At 49.4% G+C, this 23,448-nt stretch overlaps 1 protein-coding gene across 3 annotated transcripts in view; it reads left to right on the top strand.

The window, feature by feature from the left end:
- The window catches only part of LOC132394427 (collagen alpha-1(IV) chain-like), a 133,675-nt gene that overhangs the window by 96,164 nt on the left and 14,063 nt on the right, over window positions 1–23,448 (top strand). For all 3 annotated transcript variants that reach the window (XM_059970565.1, XM_059970568.1, XM_059970566.1), the window contains exons 27-44: window positions 988–1,080; window positions 1,479–1,583; window positions 2,753–2,850; window positions 3,483–3,633; window positions 4,944–5,057; window positions 5,574–5,741; window positions 7,246–7,335; window positions 7,411–7,563; window positions 9,146–9,244; window positions 11,180–11,269; window positions 11,559–11,698; window positions 14,113–14,239; window positions 16,352–16,432; window positions 17,151–17,249; window positions 19,579–19,629; window positions 20,978–21,163; window positions 22,445–22,578; window positions 23,171–23,243. In XM_059970565.1, the coding sequence (XP_059826548.1) occupies window positions 988–1,080; window positions 1,479–1,583; window positions 2,753–2,850; window positions 3,483–3,633; window positions 4,944–5,057; window positions 5,574–5,741; window positions 7,246–7,335; window positions 7,411–7,563; window positions 9,146–9,244; window positions 11,180–11,269; window positions 11,559–11,698; window positions 14,113–14,239; window positions 16,352–16,432; window positions 17,151–17,249; window positions 19,579–19,629; window positions 20,978–21,163; window positions 22,445–22,578; window positions 23,171–23,243 (2,052 nt within the window). The remainder of the gene's footprint in view (window positions 1–987; window positions 1,081–1,478; window positions 1,584–2,752; window positions 2,851–3,482; window positions 3,634–4,943; window positions 5,058–5,573; window positions 5,742–7,245; window positions 7,336–7,410; window positions 7,564–9,145; window positions 9,245–11,179; window positions 11,270–11,558; window positions 11,699–14,112; window positions 14,240–16,351; window positions 16,433–17,150; window positions 17,250–19,578; window positions 19,630–20,977; window positions 21,164–22,444; window positions 22,579–23,170; window positions 23,244–23,448) is intronic.

The following is a 23,448-nucleotide window of genomic DNA, read 5'->3' as shown; positions in this document are numbered from 1 at the left end:
GCCGCTCAGACTGTGTATATCCCAAGCCCTCGATTTCCCTTCACCAGCCGGTCACAGACACCCCACCTGCATTCCCAGTGTCACGCGGGGCGCGGAGCAGGGGACGAGTGTGTACCAGAGGGACTGGGCTGTCAGGGAGGTGGGGACTGGCTGTGAGGGATCTCCCACAGCATCACTGGCCCCTACCCTGGCAGACGTGGGCAGGATCTCCCCGTCCAACCCCACCTCTACCCACCCAGTGCGTGAGATGATAGAGGATAGGAAAGGGATAATGTGCTGGGTCAGGGTGGGATGCTCCATCCCTCCTTTCTCCTGACTCCCCCTGCCCAATCCCTCCGATTCCCCACGCCCTGATCTATTCACTCTCAGGAAAGAGCAGTCCAGAATCCAGAATCTACCTCCGTGAACATTTGGAACAGATTTTCCCGGCCACAGCAGTGGGTTGGATTCCCTCCCTCCCTTCCCAGGGCAAACTTCTGCATCTGATCAGAGGTTTAAAGGAGCAGGTCAGCGATCTGGATCATTGCACCCGTGGCGACTGGGGGGGGAGGGGAGGGCAGAGGTCGCAGGGGGTTGTTGGGGGGGGGGGTAGATGAGGTCCCAAGGGACTGAAAACGAGGCGTAAATTCTAAACTCCCAGCATTGTCCAGCGGCGTATCTGTATGGGCCAAGGCCAGTGACACGTGTGCAGTGAGAGGGTCGTGGTGTTGCAGAGGGGTGGGGAGTTCTGGAGAGGTGGGTGTTGTAACACCCTGTTTGACATGGTGGGGGGTGGGGTGGGGGTGAACCTTTCTGGTTGGAAGAGTCCTGATTCTTACCAGACAGACAGACATACTTTATTGATCCCGAGGCAGGAATGACTTCCTATGACGCTCAGTGTTACATCTCGGTGGACCCAGGCCAACAGGGCTCGGTACCTGGGCACAGGGAGGTGAGGCGGGGCTCCTGTCCACGGATTGCTCATTGTTTCAACCTTCCCTGCAACAGGTCGGAAAGGCGAATCGGGAAAATCCATAGGTTTGCCAGGACCACCAGGATTTCCGGGCCCACGAGGAGAAAAGGGCCAGCCAGGGAGCAGAGGTACAACAGCGGCACCTGAAACCCACCCCCACAGGCCTGTCACCGAGTAACGTGTAGACAGCTGCAGAAAGTGTCCCGGTTACCTGCCGACCTCCCAGAGAGGGTGTCACTGAGGGTGTGTGAGGATGCTTGACACAGTGTGTGTGAGGCTGTGTCATCACTGAGTAAGGGTGTGTGAGTGTGATACTGTGTGTGTGTGTGAGGGTGTGTGTCTGTGACAGTATATGACTCTGTGAATGTGTGACGCATTTTGTGTGTGTGTGTGTGTGTGTGTGTGTGTGTGTGTGAGTGAGTGAGGGTATGTGACAGTGTGATTGAAGGTTTCTGAGACACATCAGGCGCAGGTGTGTGACGCTTTGTGTGTGAGGGTGTGTAACTCTTGCTGACTCTCCCAACAGGTGATCCAGGTTTTCCGGGTTTCCCAGGTCAGCAGGGAGACATTGGACCCAAAGGGGATCCAGGTCCGCCAGGGATAGGATTTCCGGGCCCCACCGGGCCTAAAGGTAATGTTGTTCCATCGTTACCGGTTCACACCGCACTGTAATGGTTCACACTGTACTGTAATGACACACACCGCACTGTAACAGTACAGTTCATATCATTATCACATAGTCCCTATGGTAACCATAAACTCTCCCGCTCATTCATTTATTTATTTATTGAGCTACTGTGTGAAGTGGGCCCATACAACCCTTTGAGCCGTGATGCCCAGCCCTGATTTAACCCTACCCAAATCACGGGACAATATACAATAACCACTTAACCGACCGGTACATCTTCGGACAGTGGGAGGTAACTGGAGCGTTCCACTGGGAGGATGTACAGATGACGTTGGAATTGAACTCTGTACTCCGACCTGTAATAGCATTATGCTAACCGCTAAGTTACTGTGGTGTCCAAAGCTTTAGAGAGCTGCAACATTACCTCACGGCTCTTAAACTCAAATCCCCCGACTAACGGAGGTCAACACACCACACGCTTTCTTAAAAACCCTGTCAACAAGCCCGACAAATCTGTGGGATCTATGGACAGGACCACAGCATCCCTCTGTTACCCAGCACTGCTAAGAATCCTGCTCTGTACTCTGCCTTCAAGTTCGACCTCTGCTTCATACTTCTCCGATTTGAGCTCCATCTGCCAGTTCTCAGCCCAGCTCCGCATCCTATCAATGTCCCGTCACAAACTACAACAACCTTTTACACTACCCACAACACCACCAATCTTTAAGTTTTCTCTAACCTGCCCTTCCACTTCCTCATGGAAGTCATCCATCAATTTCACCAAGAGCAGAGGTCCCAGAACAGCACTGGTCACCGACCTCCGGGCTGGGTACATTCCATCTACTACCACCCTCTGCCTTCTGTGCTCAAGCCACACAGCCAAGTCTCCCTGGATCCCATCCTCTTGACTTCCTGGGTGAACCCACCCTGGTGAATCTTGTGAAACATCCGACCAGAATCCACTCCCACTGCTCTCCCTTCATCAGACTGTTCTGTCACTTCCTCAAACAAGGCACAATCTGTCCTTCACAAAGCAACGCTGAATACCCCTGATTAGATTACGCTTTTCCAAATGCTGGTAAATCCTGACTGTAAGAATCCTCTCCAGTGGTGTGGGGTAAGACTGACTGGCCTGTGATGCCCAGGGTAATCCCTCTTCTTTCACTTCCCAGGTACGGATGGACTTCCTGGAGAACAAGGTTCTCCCGGCCTCACTGGCAGGCCCGGAGCGGACGGTCAGCCTGGCCCACCTGGACTCCCGGGAGAGAAGGTCAGTGGGGAAGCTTGCCTGCCCTGAGCTCGGTGGTACCCCCTGTCTCCAGAGCGACGGTCAAAGTCCCAGGGAGTTCTGTACTGGGGTGGCAGTGCTGAAGGTTAATGGGGCATTTCAGCAAACACTGAAGGTCCCAGCAGCGGGGGATGGGGGGAGGGGTGCCCAGAGGACATGGAGGGATGGAATGGGCAGAAGATCCTGAAGGGAGAGGAGCAGGGTATTCCTGTGATCTGGGCTATGCTGCTTGACGGGACGGTGGGGACTTCAGAGGGGATCTGTGAAAATGCTGGGAGGGGGGACAGGTGTAGAGGACACATCCGTCTCCCTCCCCCCCTTCCCTTCTCCTCCCCTCTCCCTTCCCTCGCTCCTGTCCCTCATCTCCACCTCCTACCTCTCCACCCATTCACTCCCACTCCTTCCATCTCCCTCCCCCTCCCTCCTACCCAATTCTCTCCCCTCCACCCTTGATGGCCCTTCTTCCTATGCCTTTCTCTAAATTCCACTCCCCCTCCCTCCCTTCCCCTTCCTCACACCACATCTCCCCCCCATCCGCTCCCTCTCCTCTATCATAATCCCTCCCCGACCCCCATTCTCTGCCAGCAGCTAACCCTCTCTTTCCCTGGATCCAGGGTGTTCCGGGAGTGGGGCTCCCGGGCCCTCCGGGGTTCCCAGGCAACCCAGGGTTGGACGGAGTTCCAGGACTTAAAGGGGATGCAGGTTTCCCTGGGATCCCGGGCAGACCGGGACAGCCGGGACCTCCAGGTTTCTCCGGCATTAAAGGTGAGTGAAGGTCTGCGATGGGAATGAGCAAGCCCCTTCTCTGAGTATCTACCGGCGCCTCTCCTCATCCTCCTGACACTGGCCCTCCTCACACCTCTACCCCTCTCTCCACATAGCACCCAACCCTCCCCACATTTCTCCCTCTCCCTCTCCACGCCTGCCTTTCTCACGTCCGCTTCCCATCTCCCCCTCCCCATACATCCGCCTCCTCGTACTTCCCCTCCCCTCAGCACCCTTCTGCCTAAACCTTCTCCAACTCCCTTCCCTTTCTCCACCCCCCCTCCCCATTGCACAGGCCAGCACCTTTGCATACAATTAGGACGTGGCTTGGTCAACTGCTGCCCAACTCACACTAAATGCTGGAGGAACTCAGCAGGCCAGGCAGCGTCTGTGGAAAAGTTGACGTCTCTGCCTGAAATGTCGACTGTTCACTCTTTTCCATAGGTGCTGCCTGGCCTGTTGAGATCCTCTAGCATTTTTGTGTGTGCTGCTTTGGATTTCCAGCATCTGCAGATTTTCTCTTGTTTGTGATAGGTTGGCCTTGCCTGTCCCCAGCTCTCTCTGCTCACTGCTGCAGGCCCACGGGTATCACACTCCGGAGGGAGCAGAGTTTCAGGGTGGGCGGGGAGCTCGTCAAGCGGACGGTATAATTTTGTCAGAGCCGTTGGGGAGGGGTGTCAGGAGGTGCACCAGTTTCTGGAGGATTCCCAGCTCTGCATCTCACCCCCCCACACGTGTGTGGCCACCGTGTCCATGTGATTGGCAATTCTGAGTTGCAGTCCATCACAGGGAAAGCCCTCTCTATCATGAACACGTTTACAAAGAGCACTGCCACAAGATAGCAGCATCCATCATCGAGGAGTCTCAAGATCCAGGCTGTACCACTTCCTGCTATTACCACTGGGCAGGAGGCACAGGAGCCTTGGGTTCCACACCACCAGGTTCAGGAACAGTCACAACTATCAGAGGGAACTTCACTAACCTCAAGACTGAACTGATTTTAAACATACAGCTTTTACAATTCATGTTCTTGGTTATCCGTCCACAGTTTGTCAGGCTTTGTTTATGTATAGTTTTTCATCAGTTCTAATGTATTTCTTTATTTTCTTGTGAATGCCCGTAAGGAAATGAATAGCAGGCTAGTAAGTACATACAGACATAAACACACCTATGAGTGGTGACCGTGAGGTGTGGGGGCCTCTACAGCGTTACTGGCCGTGACTACTGCATCCAACGATCGGGCTCTGGTTTGTAATGGACTCTGGAAACTGAGGATTTCATGTCCGTGTGCGTCCTCTTCCTTCTTTCAGGTAACACGGGTCTGCGAGGCTCCCAGGGTCCCCCCGGACCGCCTGGACCTCCGGGGGTCGGAGCACCAGGCATACCTGGCAAGCCAGGACCTCAGGGACCACCAGGCTTGAACGGTAGGTCCTAGCTGGCAATGTCGATCACACCACCTGCCACGGGCCAAAAGGCAGGGCAGGAACCGTACACAGCAGCGTGACGCGAGCCAGATGGATTGCTAAGGGGCATCAAGCTGCTTAGGGGAGGTGGGCAGGGAGATTGAGAGTGCTTGCCTGCCCCTCCTCACCAGGGAGGCGAGTCCTTGACATCCTAACAGCAGCAAGGCAGAGCTCAAACTTTAGTTACCTCGAGCAGGAAAGTCAGATTTCTGAGTTCTGGTCTCTGGAGTGGGTAGGAAGTGGTGAGAAAGTTCTGGAATACAACCCACTGAGAGAGGTGAGGGAGGGGGTGGGGAGAGGAAAAAATAGGAGAACGTTTGGAGGGAGTCAAGTCCAGGCCTGGAGAGGACAGGGAGACAGGAATAATGTATCAAGATTGTGAAAGAGAGGTGAGTTGGAGGACCACATCGTGACATAAATACAGAACTGTGGGGAGGTTAATCGGTGATGTGACCGTGGTGATTTCTGCTTCTGTAGGATACACGGGACCCCCTGGGCCCAAAGGAGACCCTGGTTTCCCAGGCTTAGACATCCCAGGTCCACAGGGAGAGCAGGGGCTGAGGGGACCAAAGGGTCTCCCTGGCCTGCCTGGAAAGCCAGGTGAGATTGGACTACCAGGAAGAGATGGACCTCCTGGACTTCAAGGTGAGTGACAGTTTGCAGAACTTCCTCTCAAACCGATCCCAAATCAAATCCAAACTTACGGAAGCTCGGAAAGGGAAGAGAGTCCTGGAGGCTCTGTGAATCCTTAACCAGACCCACTCCCTGCTTCTTCCCCACTTTTCTTCTTTCCCATTTCTCCCAAAGTCCTTCCTGAAAGTTCACCTTGAGTATATTCTAGATTGCCACAGCTCACTGCGTGAAAATACTCCCCTCCTCCTCCTCTCTTTATTCCATGACATTTGGTCCTCTAGCCTCCTGCCCCCATAGTCAATTTCTCCTTGTACTCCATCAAAATCCTTTCCAATTCCAAATGCCTCCATTAAATTTCCCCTTCACCTCCAAGGAGCAGAGTCCCATAGATCCAAGGAGACCTATAGAGAAATACAGAACATTAAACATAAAACACAGAACAAAGAGCATTTCAACACAGTACAGTCCTTCGGCCGACTTTTTAACCTACTCTTAGATCAATCTAACCCTTTTGTCCTACACAGCCCTCCATTGTTCTACCATCCACGTGCCTATCTAAGAGTTTTTTAAATGCCCCGAATGTATCTGCCTCTACCACTACCCTTGGTATGCACTTACCACTCTCCATGTAAAGAACTTTCTTCTGATATCCCCTCTAAGCTTTACTCCAATCATCTTAAAACTGTGCCTCCTTGTGTGACCCATTTCCACCCTGGGCTTCTCACTCCAAAGAGAAAGGACCTAAATTAATGAACCTATTCTAATAAGACGTGCTCTCTAGTCCAGGCAGCATCCGGATAACTCTCTGCATGGTCTCCAAAACTTCCACACCTTTCCTACAAGGAGGCAACCAGAAATGAACACGATATTCCAACTTCCTGCCCACTTCACGTATCTCTGGTTTCTCCATGGAACCTCGGACTGCTACAGTAAACCTGCTCCCACCTCCTCAGGTAGTAATATCCAAGAACAGGGCCAAGAATTCCAGCCTTGCCTGACTACCGTTGATCTTTCACACTTCCTACAAGGCTCTGAGAACCCTGCGGCACCCAGACCCTATCAGGGGTCTTTAGTCCTGGACCCTCAACCATCCGCACTTTCAAGTTGACCAACTGGTGAGCTGCCGTGGGTGAGGGGGGTGTTCCTCACCACTACCCCATTTCACAGTATCTCTCTCACACTTTCACCAAGCTGGTCCTTTTGGGAATCTCCTCAGGGATCATGCACCCTACGCTTGGTGGGAGGGGGTCACAGAGTGCAGGAGGCTTGGGAGTCTGAGTCTCTGATGAATCTAGAAGGATCAATTTCCACCCATATCATCCACTGTCACCTTGGACCCTCTCTCGGGGATTCTAGCATTGACTGATAGTCTGAGCAGTCCTCCAAATGCATCAGGAATCCTTATTCTATAGTTGCACCGAGATGGAACTTAAAAAATAAACTGTATTTCTCTCCTCATGGTTGATCTCAGAATTTCATATATTGCGATTTTCTGATCTTCCTCCACCAACTACAGGTCCAAAAGGAGAGATGGGAATGATGGGTGCCCCTGGGAGCCCAGGTTTTCCCGGAGATCCAGGGATTGTGGGACTGCCGGGCGCCAAAGGTCAGTGATTACCCCATCCGCGGGCACGTTCGCGACAGTGGTGACTGCACAAACTGACGTTCTCTTCCTCCTCAGGTGACCCAGGGTTACCAGGATTCCCCGGTGCTCCGGGCATCAGCGGAGCGAAGGGGACAAAGGGGGAGAGTGGCGTGCAGGGGCGGCCCGGTGAGCTGAACAAAGGCGAGATGGAGAAGATGAAGGGACAGAAGGGAGACACTGGGGAACCAGGTAAAAGATGGATCACTACATGGGCCAAGGCAGTGTCTGCACACAGGTGTTGGTGACACAGACGTGTGTGCATGAGTATATTACACGTTATCCAGAGGGAATACAATGTGAAGCTCCTCCAGTGTGCGGCCTCATCACAGCAGAGGAAGAGACCATGGATTGACATATCGGAATGGGATTGGGAAGTGGAATTGAAATGGCTGGCCACTGGGAGATCCTGCTTTTTCAGACAGACGGACTGTAGGTCGTCGGCCAAGTGGTCGCTCAATCCACGTCCGGTCTCCACCGCCACACAGGAGGCCACACCGGGAGCACCGGATACAGTACATGACCCCAATAGAATCACAGGTGAAGTGCCGCCTCACCTGGAAGGATGGATTGGGGCCATAAATGGTAGTGAGGGAGGAGGTACAGGGGCAGGTGTAGCACTTGTTCCACTTACAAGGGTAAGTGCCAGGAAGGAGATCAGTGGGGAGGGACGAGTGGACAAGGGAGTCACATGGGGAGTGATCCCTATGGAAAGCAGAAAGTTGAGGGAAGGGAAAGATGTGCTTGGTGTTGGGATCCCATTGGAAATGGCAGAGGTTACAGAGATTTATGTGCTGTATGCGGAAGCTGGTGGGGTGGTCAGTGAGGAGAACTTGGTGTGGGTTGACATCACTATTGTACATCGAACAGTCATATTTCCTCAGTATCACCCTCAGTACCACCCCCCTCACTGTGACACCTCCCAGAGTGTGACCCACCCTCAGTACTATCCTCCCAGAGTGTGACCCTCCCACAGTGTGACACTCCCTCAGTACCACCCCCACAGTGTGACCCTCCCTCAGCACCACACCTTCCGCAGTGTGACCCTCCCTCAGTACCACCCTCCCACACTGTGACCCTCCCTCAGTACCACTCTCCACACTGTGACCCTCCGTTAGTACCACCCCTCCCACACTGTGACCCTCCCTCAGTACCACCACGCTGTGACCCTCCCTTAGTACCACCCCCACAGAGTGACCCTCCCCTCAGTACCACCCTCCCACACTGTGACATTCCCTCAGTACCACCCCTCCACAGTGTGACCCTCCCTCAGTACCACCCTCCCACACTGTGACATTCCCTCAGTACCACCCCTTCCCACAGTGTGACTCTCCCTGTACCATCCCTCCACAGTGTGACCCTCCCTACCACCCTCTCACAGTGTGCTCCTCCCTCAGTACCACCTTCCCACACTGTGACTCTCCCTCAGTGCCACCCTCCCAGTGTGAACCCCTCTCAGCATTGCCCCTCCCATAGTGTGACCCCACCCCCCAGAGTGTGACCTTCCCTTTAGCTTGTCCATGGTATGATTTGAATCCAGAGCCTCGGGCACAGTTGGGAGGTCCATCACACGGAACCCAAGTGACAGCACTCATGGAGGCCATTCAGCCCTGAGAGCCTATACTGGCTCCGCATCAGAGTATCTATTGTCCCTGTAGTCATATTGGCCTCAGTTCCTGCGCTTAGTAACCAGAGACCTGGACTGTGATCAGAACTCATTCTTACAGAAAACTGCTTTCTCCCCCCGCTTAACCCGTGTCCGTCTTATCTCCAGGGAGGAGCGGCTCTCCGGGATTTAAGGGGTACCAAGGTATTCCTGGTGATCCCGGACAGGCAGGGAAAGATGGGGACCCAGGATTACCGGGACAGCCAGGTAAGGATCTGCGGGAATACTGGGGTGACTGGGCAGGATTCGTGTTGGTATTCATTGTTTTACTATTAACAGGAATATAACAGAGACACATTGAATTAAGTAGAGCATTTTGAGAAACCTGTTCAACAACTATTAATATTAATCTTTTAAAAAGACAATGGAAAAATAACAGCATCTCTAAATAGTTTTGTTATTGTATTTCATATACTGTATAACTTAAGAAAGATTAAAGTAAAATTACAGGCTTTGATGCGCATTCATAAAAAAATCAAGGAAAGGAACAATATTTTAAAAAACTTTACTTTCCCTGATACTTATGTTGCTGTGATAATGATGGTGAATATGTCATATCTGGTTGTTTGAGAGCTGTACATTTAGCACTAGTTTACTCAGTAAGTCTACTATAACTCAATGACCAGGTTCATCACTGAAAACAAGGCCGTATGAACATTGATGGAGCATTAAAACTACATTCTTGTATTTAACATAGTTATCACTGAAAATCCAGTGTTGCCTCACAAATGACAGAGGAGTGAAATATAAGCAGAGTGTATATATATTTGAGTACAGGAGCAGGGAGGTTCTACTGCAGTTGTACAAGGCCTTGGTGAGACCACACCTAGAATATTGTGTGCAGTTTTGGTCCCCTAATCTGAGGAAAGACATTCTTGCCATAGAGGGAGTACAGAGAAGGTTCACCAGATTGATTCTTGGGATGGCAGGACTTTCATATGAAGAAAGACTGGATTGACTAGGCTTATACTCACTGGAATTTAGAAGATTGAGGGAGGATCTTATTGAAACGTATAAAATTCTAAATGGATTGGAGAGGCTAGATGCAGGAAGATTGTTTCCGATGTTGGGGAAGTCCAGGATGAGGGGTCACAGTTTAAGGATAAAGGGGAAGCGTTTTAGGACTGAGATGAGGAAAAACTTCGCACAGAGAGTGGTGAATCTGTGGAATTCTCTGCCACAGGAAACAGTTGAGGCCGGTTCGTTGGCTATATTTAAGAGGAAGTTAGATATGGCCCTTGTGGCTAAAGGGATCAGGGGGTATGGAAAGAAAGCAGGTACAGGGTTCTGAGTTGGATGATCAGCCATGATCATACTGAATGGCGGTGCAGGCTCAAAGGGCTGAATGGCCTACTCCTGCACCTATTTTCTGTGTTTCTATGGAGCCAATGACAATTGGCCTGACTGTTTACTATCCAAGTACTGATACGTACACCAGGTCTGCGAGAGCTTCAAAACATCTCATCCAACGTCACATGTTCTCAGACCTGCCTAGCTGATGCCAAGTCAGCAAGAGATATTTCCTGCAAAAACCGTTTTTGGATTGTTTAAAAGCAAAGCATTTGCTGCTTCATTTGGTAGTAAAGTTAATCATTATGTGCCTTTTTTATTGTGAGTGGGGTTTAAAAAAATTGACAGATGACACTACATGCCATCAAAGTTTTTGTGGGTGCCACCTTGGGCGCACGTGCCATAAGTTCGCCACCCCTGCCTCACTGCACTACCAGCTACACTCTCCAGTCTGAAATGGTGCATTTAGGCCTGGTCCCAGCATCAGCGAACTCCGGTCTTGTTCCAAGGATGTAGTGGGCTCACCTGCGGGATAACACTGAGGACTCTGCATGCAGAAACGAGAACTAAGAGGTAGGTGGTGGAGGGAAAGAGAGAGGAGGCGAATAGAAGGGTTGGAGGGTAGAAAGAGAGAGAGCTGGACTGTTTCTCCATGGCTATTCACTTCAGGATGCCCTGGTGACTGTGGTGGGGAGGGAAAGGCAGTGTATGTGTCTCTGTCCCTGAGGATGCAGACATCAGTTACCCAGCCCCCATCCGCAGGTCCTGGTTGGGGATGCAATGCAGAGGCAGTCCAGAGGGAGCGAGAGGAATGGAACAGAGCTGGAAGTAACTAGAATCTCTCTCGTACAGGGCCAGCGGGTGATCCTGGAGTCCCAGGAAAACCAGGAAGAACGGGCGTTCCGGGAGAGAAAGGACACATCGGGGAGATGGGCTTACCAGGTAAGTCTGTGCATTGACATCCACAGTCTGAGGCTCCTTCTTGCTCTCCGGTCACTGTGCATCGACTGTGCAATGCTCCCTCCTCGGTGTGACCTTCCCTCATCACTGTCCCTTCCTCAGTACCGCTCCTCCTGCAACGTGACCCTCCCTCGATATCACCCCTCCACAGTGTGGTGCTCTCCCAGTACCACCATGTCTGCGCAGAGCGGGGGACCGTGCGAGGAGGGCGTGCGGGGTTCCTGGGCTTCGGGTGTGTTTGGACGCTGAGATCTTGGCTTTCCCTTCCCAGGTGCCTCCGGACCTCCCGGCCAGCCAGGCTCCCCAGGACAACGAGGACTCCCTGGATTTGCTGGGAGGACTGGTCAGAAGGGTGTAAAGGGAGACTCCGGCCCACCGGGGTACGGCCTCCCGGGTGAGCAGGGTCAGAAGGTGAGTATGGCGGAGTCTCTGACGCAAGAGAGCCGTCAGAGGGTTGTGAGGGACAGTGGCTGACGTAGGTGTGAGCCCAGGGCAGCATTAGGGCCATCATCATCCCCAGTGTGGAAGGGACTAATTACACAGCAAATCGTCTGGTGGAGGACATGGGAGTGAGTACTGCTCCCTGTTGGGGTGCCAGGCAGTGAACACAGCCCCAAGTGGGCATTCCACAGGGTGGCAGTAGGCTGGAATCTGAATGGTCTGGGGTACTGCCCAGTCATCTCTGCCTGGTTTCGATTGACTCGGCTGGAACCAACCAGCACTGTACACTGGCACTGCCCCCAGTACCCAGGATAACACCGGGCAAATCTAACCTCAGTGCCGACTCCAGAACTCCAGCCCCACCGTGGCAGAGAACCCCACTGTCAAAACGGAGCACATCACCATTCTCCTGCCCCTAACTCCAACCCAGCTCAACCTTCCACCCCCCCCTCCACAAACCCCTCACCAATCTACCACCCCACCTCGAACCACTATCCTCACAAACATAGTGTTGATCAAACAGCAAGACGGCAGAAGGGCTTAGACAGGTTAGAAGAATGGGAGGTGACAGATGGAGTACAGTGCAGGGAAATGTCTGATCATGCATTTGTAGAAGGGATAAAGCCAAAGACTATTTTCCATATGGAGAGCGAATTCAGAAATCTCAGGAGCAAATGGACTTGGGAGTCCTTGTTTTTAGATTATGAGGACACTCAGTCCTCGTTTATTGTCATTTAGAAATGCATGCATTAAGAAATGATACAATGTTCCTCCAGAGTGATATCACAAAATAAAAAAAGGACAAACCAAAGACTCACACTGACACACCAAGTAAATATAACATGCAGTTACAGCAGTGCAAAGCAATACCATAATTCGATAAAATCAGACTATGGGCACGGTTAAAAAAAAGTCTCAAGTCCCGATCAACCTCGATAGTCTCGCTGTCAGGCGGCAAAAGGAGAAACTCTCCCGGCCATAAACCTCCAGGCTCTGACAGCCAATGCCTCGGGAGTACCCGACAACAGCAGACTCTGAGTCCGTGCCGCCATCTCCTCCTCCTCCTCCCTGTGCGAGCCAGTCGTCACCACCATCATGGGCCTCGTCTGGATGACATGGGCGACCATGGTCTACATGACCAAGATTATTCTTGGCAAATATTTCTACAGAAGTGGTTTGCCATTGCCTTCTTCTGGGCAGTGTCCTTACAAGACAGTGATCCCAGCCATTATCAATACTCTTCAGAGATTGTCTGCCCGGCGCCAGTGGGTGCATAATCAGGAATTGTGACATGAACCAGCTGCTCATACAACCATCCACCATCTGCTCCCATGCGTGGCTTCAGGTGACCCTGACTGGGAGGCTAAGCAGGTGCTACACCCTGCCCAAGGGTGACCTGCAGGTTAGCGGCAGGAGGGAGCACCCTACACTTCCTTTGATAGAGGCGTACTTCCACCCTGCCGCCCTGTAGTCAGAATTAATTGCAAATGCAATGTTAGCCTTCATTTCCTGAGGATCAGAATATAAAAGTGTGGATGTAATGTTGAGGCTTCATAAGGGATTGGTCAGATCAAATTCATAAGGGATTGTGAGCAGATTTGGGATCCATATCTAGGAAATGATGTGCTGGTATTGGAGAGGGTCCAGAGGAAGTTTATAGAATTATCCTGGAAATGAAAGGCTTAATATATTAGGAGTGTTTGATGTCACTGGACCTGTACCCATTGGCGTTCAGAAGAATGAGGGGATATCTCACTGAAACCTACCTAATATTGAAGGGCCTTGATAGAGTGGACGTGGAGAGGATGTTTGCAATAGTGGGGGAGTCTAGGACCAGAGGGTACAGCCTCAGAACAGAAGGATGTTCCTTTAGAACAAAAATGAGAGGAATTTCTTTAGCCAAAGGGTGATAAATCTGTGGAAATCATTGCCATAGATGGCTGTGGAGTCCAAGTCATTGGGTATATTTATTCAAGGGTTGGTAAATTCTTGTTAGTAAGAGTGTCAAGAATTATGGGAAGAAAGTGGAAGAATGGGGTTGAAAGGAGTTATAAATCAGCCATGATCAAATGGCGAAGCAGACTCGATGTGTGGAATGGCCTATAATATTGCTCCTATGTCTTATGGTCCCTCACCAACTGCTCTTTACAGAACGCCTCAACCTCTGACCCTCAAACCTCCACCCCTTCGGCAACCTCTGCACCCCCCTCACCAATCCTCTCTAATTTTCCCCCAAACCCCTCCATCTCCCTCTGACTCCCCTCTCTTCCCCGCAATACCCTCATCAATTCCCTCCGCTGTCTCCTCACCACCCATCTCCACCGCGCTCCGTGATCTCCAACATTAATGTAGATGCCATTGACCAGATGCTGTTGTGTGTGCAGGGAGATCCAGGTTTGCCGGGTTTTCCGGGTGAACCCGGACCAATAGGCAATCCCGGTTTTCCGGGGTTGACGGGTGCACTGGGGCCGACAGGTCCAAAGGGGAGTCCAGGAGTGCCAGGAATCCCAGGTGAGCTAATGGCATGACATATATGTTCTATGAACCACTTTAAATTGTATTAAAGTATGTCTAGCACTCATTGAAGAAGTATTGACTAATTTAAGAATCTTTTCCCATTCTTCTATGGATATATTTTCTTTAAGTTCTCGTTCCCATTCATTCTTTATTTTATCAGATATACCTGAAGGGATTTTCATGATCAAATCGTAGATAGTTACTATTACACTCTTTTGTAAGGGATTTAAATTTAAAATTTTTTCCGTAATTTCAGCTTGATATGACATCGGAAAGGTAGGCAAAATAACATTAAAAAAATTTCTAATCTGTAGATATCTAATAAATACAGTTTGCCTGGATTGCACTTTATTAGATAGCTGTTCAAAAGACATTAAACAGTTGTCACGAAATCACGAAAACAGTTTATTCCTTTCATTTTCCAAAGATGAAAGGCGTGATCAATTCTGGATGGTTGAAAAAAAAATTAAATAAAATAGGGCTAGAAAGGGTAAATTTATTCAAATCAAGAAATTTATGAAATTGGAACCATATATCATATTGTATATTTAATTATTGGTAATTGGTATTAGTAATTTGTTTATTCAATTTAGTAAATGCAAAGGGGAGCGAAGCCCCTAAGATAGACGCAAATGAAAATCCTTGCACAGACTCACATTCAAGATTCAGCTTGGACTTTGGGTTTTATCTAACTCTTGGATCCAAAAGATTAAATTTCGGATATTAATTGCCCAGTAGTAAAATCTAAAGTTCAGCATCGCCAAACCACCATCCTTTTTGGATTTCTGTAAATATTTCTTACTCAACCTTGGATTTTTACCCTGCCAATATATATGAAGAAATTTTGGAATCAATAATATCAAAAAAGGATTTAGAAATAAAAACTGGTACTATCTGAAATAAATTAAGAAACTTAGGTAAAACTATCATCTTAATAGCATTGATTTGGCCAACTAATGATAAGGACATCAGAGACCATTTAGTTAATAACTGTTTAATATGATTGATTAAAGGTAAGAAATTAGCCTTAACTAGGTCCTGATGTTTCTTAGTAATTTTAACCCCCTAAATTCATGAAGTAATCTGTAGCCAATCTAAATGGAAAACTTCTGTAAATTAAAGTTTGCATATTTAATGAGAATAACTCACCTTTATCAAAATTCAATTTATAACCAGAAAAGCTACTAAATTGAGCAAGTAATGATATTACTGAAGGAAGGGATTTCTCTGGATTAGAAAAAATATAATAAGAAGTCATCTGTGTATAACAAACTAGCCTGTTTTTATTCCCATATAACCCCTACATGTGACAGATGTAACTCTGAGGTTGCTTCTTTAACCCGTATGTTTTGGTCTTGCCCTCTTTTGAAAAAAATATTGGAAATACATCTTTGATATTGTTTCAGCAGTTTTACATATTGATTTACAACTCCATCTTATTACTGCAATTTTTGGATGACCAATTATTGATTCTAGTTATTTATCATCTTCAGCCTGCCATTTGATAGCATTTGCTACGCTGATGGCCAGAAGATCTATTTTATTTAAATGGAAAGATGTTGATCCCCCTACTACACTTCAATGGTTCTCTCAAACTATAGCTTGTTTAAACCTAGAAAAAATTGGGAGTGGCACGGTTAATTCCCTGATTAAGTTCGAGGAAACTTGGGAGTATTTTATTCAATATTTCCATACATAGGACTTCAGTCAATTTTTTAAAAAACCCTTTTACCTAATACTTAACCATTAATGGAAGGAGGAATGGAGTCAAGGACAGAATAATTATAATTAACAAATTATGGCAGCCCAGTTTTCATTGTTTTGCTTTCTGTTTAGTTTAGGGGAGTTTGGGTTTTTTTTTCTTCTGAACAAACCTTTGGAACTTTTTCCTGTTTCAATTATCAAGAGATCGGGTGGATATGTCTGGATATGATATTTGGAACTGATGTTTCTATGTGTTATAGCTATTATTGTAATCCTCTTCTCTTGATATTGTTATTATTGGTATGTTCATTTAACTGATTATAATGCAATAAAAAATCTGAAAAAGCTAATGGCAAGGTTGGGTGAAGTGACAGGTCCTGACTGAGTACCATCACTCCCCAGGTAATCCAGGGCCACCCGGCACCAAAGGTGACGTCGGACGCATGGGTGAACCAGGCTTTGCCGGAAGCCCAGGACTACCAGGTAGGTCAGCGTATCTCCAACCGGAACCTTCCTCCCATCTGTGCTGAATTACACACAACTCCCAAGCAGGCCACTCTGGCCATCTCGTCCATGCCTCTGCTCCCACCCTGACCCTGGTTCACTCTCCTCCCCGTGCTCCGGCTGTTGGCGTGGTTTGCGTTCCACTCTCCGACCTCGGTCCACTTTGTGCCAGTGTGGAGTTGGACCATTGCTTGGATGAATGTTGGAACTGGCTTGTGAATGAAATGGCTTCCGATTGCTCCTCAAGTAATCTCTCTGAAACAAAGCAGCCTTAGAAAGACAGGGAGGGGTGGCCCTCATACCTTGTCTCAGGGCAAACAGACCCAGGTGCACTTCCTTGGGAACTGATCAGGAATCAGATCATGTGACCCCACTCGTTACTCAGCTGACCTCAGTCAGGTGTGTAAGTAACCCCATCTGCATTCCTTCAGGAAAACTTCTCCTGCACAATCCAGTGCCTGGGAATGAGAACTGGTTCATGATGTTTCCCCACAGCTAATGACCACCCAATCTCCTCTGGAACAATATGCACACAGATAGTAACCATGGTGGTCAATGCAGAGTACCTCACAAGGAATTACTACAGGGGTGATCTTGCCCAGTATGCATGGATAATTCCAGAAGAAAGAAGGATGCAATGTTGGGATCTACAAGGACTGATTGCCATGTTGCTCGTTCATCCCTTGTTTTGCTGTAGGTCCCACGGGGACTCCAGGACCCCCTGGGTTTCCTGGAGACAAAGGCTTACAAGGTCGTGATGGAATACCCGGTGTCATAGGGGAGAAAGGCAATCCAGGTAGGAGAGCATGGTGCAGGGTGTGGGTGTGTGCTGTGTTTGTGATTGGGCTGCTGTGCGTTGTTAAACTGAACGATGAATCTCACAGGCAGTCACAAAGGTTTCCCAGGCGGTCTGGCTGCGGCCAGGGCTTCCTGGTTGCCAGGATCTTAACGAGAGGTGAGGTTTCTGATGCATCATCCTCTCCCCCCATCCCACCAGTTTTGGAAGCTGCCTGCTGGAGATCCTGGTCACAGAGGCATCGAACACTAGAGCAAAGAAACAGGCTCTTTGGCACATCTAGCCCACTCTGCCCAGTCCCATTGACCTGAACCTGGACCATAACCCTCCCATCCACGAACCTATCCAATGCTCAAATAAATTAAACCCACTTCCACTGATGGTTTGTTCCTCACCCTCACCACCACCCGAGTGAAAAGCTCCCCCTTGTGTTTCTCTTAAACCTCTCACCTTTCACCCCTAACCCATGATCTCCAGTTCTTGTCTCACTCAACGTCAATGGAAAAAGCCTGTTCACAAATACCCTAATTATACCTTCAGAATTTTACATATCTCTATCAAATCTACCCCCCCCCCCTCATTCTCCTATGCTCTAGGGAATGAAGTCCTAACTTAGTCAACCTTTCCCTATGACCCAGGTCCTCAAGTTTCGGCAACATCCTTGCAAATTTCCTTTGTAGTCTTTCAATCTGGTAGGGGGAAGCCTCCACTGACCCAAGTTGTTTCTCATGGTACATGCCAGGCATTGTGCTGGGCCTAGAAGATATCTAACGCTATCCTAGACATAAGACCATAAGATATAGGAGCAGAATTAGGCCATCTGGCCCATTGAGTCTACTCTGCCATTTTATAATGGTTGATCCAATTTTCCTCTCAGCCTCAGTGTCCTGTCTTCTCCACATATCCCTTTATGTCCTGATCAATCAAGGATCTATCAACCTCTGGCATAAATATACCTGAAGACTTAGCCTCCACAGCTGCCTTTGGCAAAGCATTCCACAGATTCACCACTCTCTGGCTAAAGAAATTCCACCTCACCTCCGTTCTAAAAGGATGCCTCCTTACTCTGAGGCTGCATCCTCTGGTCCTAGAGTCTCCCACCTTAGGAAACATCCTCTGGTGTTATATAGAACTAGCTGAATTAACTGAGCCGATGAAGAAACGCGCCCACTCAAAAGTGCATCATTTGGAGAATGAAAGGTTGCAGAGGCACCTATGTCCTAGAGTGCAAAATGTGCAAAAGAAGGTGTCCTCATGTGCACGACGTGCGAAAGAAGGTGCTGCAACTTGGGAAGCTTGTTGTGGGAGGAGCTGGACACATCAGTGGGGAGGATGTGGTTCACTACAATAATGAATTGTTATACTCCAGTTTCCATTCATGTGACCCATGTTTACACTGTGTATGTGTGAGACCACATCTAAGATGGTATCTAAGGAAGCATGTTAATGCTTTGGAAGCAGTTCAGAAAGAGCTTATCTAACTAACAGAAATCAAAATATTGCTGATTCTGGAAAACTGAAACAAAAACAGAAAAAGCTGGAAACATTAGACTAATTTCTGGAACAGAGGAAAGTGTCGAGCGACCAGGCATGTATCTGCACATTAGAGAACTGAGAAAAGACCTTGTAGAAACATAGAAGGCTGAGGAGGGTCATAGCACAGTGGGTGTGGAAATGGTGTTTCCACTTGTGTGAGAATCTGGAACAAGGGGTCATGGTTTAAAACGTAGGGCTACCAATTTAAGATGAGATGGGCATTTTTTTTTGTTTCAAATTTATGTCTTTGGAACCCTCTTCCTCCAAGGGCTGTGGAAGGAGGGTTAATGACCAACTTTAAGATGGAGGAGGGTGGACTTTTTGATAAGCAAGGGGATGAAAGGTTTCCAGGTTGGACAGGGAGGGAGGACGGGTTGATTCATCTGTTTGTATGTAAGTAAGACCTGCTGCTCACATGAGAAAGAAAGTCCCGGAGAGGGTGCGTACAAAACACGAGGACAAGCAGATGGAGCAGACTTCTTTCAGTTAGATGAATTCCTGTGAAATTAATGGGTTATTCTGGGAAGAAAACAGTTGTAAGTTCAAAGAATTCCTACTTCCTACTAAACACTGCCATCTCCCAGGTCAGCTCCTTTGTCCCAGCTGCCAACAGTCACAACAGGCTGTGTGCTGAAATTTTGTGCCCAGCTCTTACAATCCAGACAATGGGCTGTTAATGGCTGGTCAGTGTCACAGTACAAATGCCCAGCTGTAATCAGTCACCGCTGGCTTCTGACAGTCCTGTAAGGGGTATGCCTGTGTCTCAATCCACTTTGTGCTCGTGAATTTCCAGGTCTACCGGGAAGAGACATGCCTGGACAACCCGGACGTCCTGGCCCAAAGGGTAAGTGGAGCTTTTCATGATTCACCTCTTCCAGCACTGGTACCACCTGCCTTCACATCTCACTCCTCCCTCCATTTCCCCGGCACACTCCAGAGTTTCAATCTCTCGGCTTTCCTGCTGAGCGTGGATCAGTGAGCCGACCATTTGCAGTAACCCCAGATGGGTGTCTCCTGAGATACAAGAGGTTCTGCGGGTGCTGGTCTTGAGAAAGGTGAAGTCAGGGTTAGAATCAGAATCATTATAATTGTCGTACATCATTAAATTTGTTGTTCTCTGGCAGCTGTACAGTGCATTACATAAAAATAGATTAAAAAAGAAAGAAAGAAGTAGTGCGAAAAAGAGATCTGATGGCAGAAGGGAAAAGCTGTCCCTAAAATGTTGAGTGTGTGTCCTCGGGCTGCTCCCTGATAGTGGTAAAAAGAAGAAAGCACATCCTGGCTGGTGACGGTCCTTCTTGACGCCTTGTCCATTGAAGATGACCTCACTGCTGGGGAGACTAGTGTCTGTGCTGGAGATGACTGAGTTTGCAACCCCCTGCCTTGTTTCCCAATCCATTGCAGTGGTCCCTCCGTACCAGATGGTGATGCGACCACTCCATGGAACAACTTGCTACAATCTTTGGTGAAATGCCAAACCTCCTTAAACTCCTATTGAAATGTAGCTGTTGTCATGCCTTTTTTTTAGTGATTGCAATACGTTGGGCCCAGGATAGATGTTCAGAGATGTTGGCCCCCAGGACCCTGAACCTGCTCACCCTTTGACCCCTCGATGAGGAGTGGTGTGTGTTCTCCCGACTTCCCCTTCCTGAAGTCCACCATCAATTCCCTGGACTTACTGACATTGAGTACAAGGTTGTTGTGGCAATGCCACATAACCAGCTGATCTATCTCTTCAGTCCTGATGAGGGGGCTCAGCTCAGATGGTAACTATTTAATCCCCTCCGTAGATTCTGCCTGACTTGCTGCGTTCCTTCAGCATTTTGCGTGTGCTGTCTCTTCGAAGAAGTGTCTACATGAACAGTTCATTAAGCTGGGTCTGTTTAAAATTGCCATGAATGGCAGCAAATTGAGCTTCAGCGACACTTACTGAAAAAAACGGGGCCATTTCTCTGGATGGAGAATAGTTACCCGACACAAATGAATTGTTGAAATTAATCCCAGTCACCAAGAGCACTCTGATCTCCCGGCACCACTTACAATAGAATTGTCCAATCATCTCCCTTTTCTGCAGGGAATTCCAGCTACTTCCCACAGGGATTGTCCCCTCCCGGAGCTTTTAGCCGCTGGGCAAGAACGGGACCACCACCAGTAAGGACTGCACCAGTGACTGTTCGTTTTTGTCTGCACAGGTGTGAAAGGTGACATTGGCTTGCCCGGCTTCCCTGGCTTACCGGGAGTTCCGGGCAGGAAAGGAGAGAAGGGATATCCGGGCAGCCAAGGTCTCCCAGGTAACCAGGGACTCCCTGGCCCGCCGAACGTGGCTCTGGAGGGGCCAAAGGGAGAAAAAGGGGCCCCAGGGACGCCAGGCCAACCAGGTAAGGAGACTGCTGACATTTCGGCAACGCGGTGGCATAGCAATCAGCACAGATGGGTGGGTTGGTGGGTGTTGTGGCTCGTTCCATGCTGCATCTCTAAATAAGTAACCTTACAGCAGGCAAAGAAGCCATTCGGCCCATCGAGCCTCTTGATTCTGTTTCCTCGGTGCTGCTGCTTTTCCCGTCTTCCACTTGTTCCCTTTGTTATTCCTCCTGGATCTGCTCCCACCCACTTCGGGGCAGCACGCCCCAGTGCACAATGCCACTCCCCTCCCCGCTGCACTGCTGCCAGCTCCCTCCACTCCACGGCCTCTGGGCGGCCACCCTCCTGCCAAAGACATTTCCACTGGAGACGAGCGAAGTCCACGTCTTTGATAAGGATTCCCAAAACCCCTCCGCGCCAGCTAGTTCAGGAGGCTCCATGACACGAGGAGGTCACAGCCCCGAGTTACAATCCAAACCACGATCAGCAAAGCCAACCTCAATGGTTTCCTGACACTTGTGCGTACATTTCCTTCTGAGTTTCCTCAAACCAAAACCACAAAGATGAGAGGTTATCTGCCTCGTGGCATACGTCCAGGAGACAAAACATCTCTCCTCTTCAAAGATAATGATGGAGCCTTTTGTCTTCATTCCGAATAAAGGGTGCTCCCTCACTACTGCCCCACCCACAGTGGCAGTGTGGGAGGGGTAACTGAAGACCAGAGTTTCACTCCTGTTGTGCCTGTGGGCACCGACCGGTGGGTGGCTTCATCTGTGCTGCTCCAGTGGCCTTCCTTGGATTCCTTTCACTCACATCCACCTCTCTTCCCCTGAATTCCTGCCTCCAAGGCGGGAAGGAACACATTTCCCGCTGGAGATTGGTGGTGAAGTGAGTGCCTGCCATAGAAAGGGAAGGGGATGACAAACCGAGAGCTGGTTCTGGTTTGGGCACCACCACAACTGTCTGACTCCCTCCCCGTCACTTCCATCAGGGCAAGCCCTGTCAATGCTTTTACTTTCTCCGTGTTCCCTTTCCATGGCTTTCCCAGACCATGAACCCCTGTCCTGGGAATTCCATAGCCCGCCATGATGTGCTGGTGTTGAACCGCTAGGCTAACGGTTATTGACTGGAGTTCGTGATACCTGAAACTAACATTGGTGCCACAAGAGCTGGCTGAGATCTTGTGAAGAAGGTGTAAAGAATTGTCTCTGTGTAGAGCTGGTGATCTCAACCAGAGGGGGGGGGGGGGGGGAGGCTTGTGCAGATGGAAGGAGGTGACGAGCACCTTGCTTTTACAGGGGACCCTGGTTTACAAGGTCTCCCGGGAACGACAGGACTGACTGGGTCGAAAGGAGACAAAGGAGAGTTGGGGCCTCCTGGATTCCAAGGTTTTCCGGGGCCGAAGGGAGAGACGGGTTTCCAAGGACCACCCGTAAGTCAATGTTCCGCTGCTTAATCCGTGCCCTTTACAGACAAAATCCCAGGGGAGGCCAGGAGACTTTGGAGGATGGGAAGAGTAGAAGCAGCAGATGGTAACAGGGGATGAGGGGGGTGAAGGAGCACAGACACGTAAGCCCAAAGGGATCTTGGGCCGCATGCTTTGTGGAACTCAGTCTGTCAATTGTAATGGGGAGGAATTACATCAGCTGCAGAGGAGCCCTTGTCCAAACCCATCATCCCGTCCAACTTGTTTTACACTGACAGCACTCCTATCCTTTGGATCTGGCCGGGGTAGGAATGGTTGGGTAAGACTCCCCTGGTTAGTGAATCACCTGCTAGCTACACAATTGGCCAATCAAAGGCAGCAAGTCCCTCGTCATCTGCTAACCAGCTGACCTAGCCATAGTGAGCACTGACCTTTCCAACCCTCCCACCCTCCCTCTGTATAATTCAGGATGCTGGTGAAGGGTCTGAGGTGACACTGGAATGATGTTCAAGGGAAACAACCCTCAGGTTCTTAACCTAATTAGTTACTGATGGACGGTCTCTGCAGTGTGAGTGAGTGTAGAATGGTGTTCCCACAGGGGATCGCTGGGCACCCTGGAGCCGCGGGACAAAAGGGAGACCCAGGACGTCACGGAGTTCCAGGCTTTGAAGGTTCGTTATTGATCTACTCAGTTAACTAGTTGTTGTCAAGGACTGTTGCTACCATTGAATGGAGCTTTGTTTATGAGCTGGAGGGGCCATGTGATAAGCAGAGGTCCAGTATACGATCAGAGGCTTGGCCTAAGATGTAGTCTCTGCACCCACAGAGGTTCAAGGTTCCAGTTTATTTATCACGTGTACATTGAAGCAAGCAGTG

The sequence above is a fragment of the Hypanus sabinus genome, chromosome 5 (assembly GCF_030144855.1).
Source record: "Hypanus sabinus isolate sHypSab1 chromosome 5, sHypSab1.hap1, whole genome shotgun sequence".
NCBI classification, from domain to species: domain Eukaryota; kingdom Metazoa; phylum Chordata; class Chondrichthyes; order Myliobatiformes; family Dasyatidae; genus Hypanus; species Hypanus sabinus.
The sequence above is the reverse complement of the archived record's forward strand: the minus strand, read 5'-3'. Positions and strand labels throughout refer to the sequence as shown.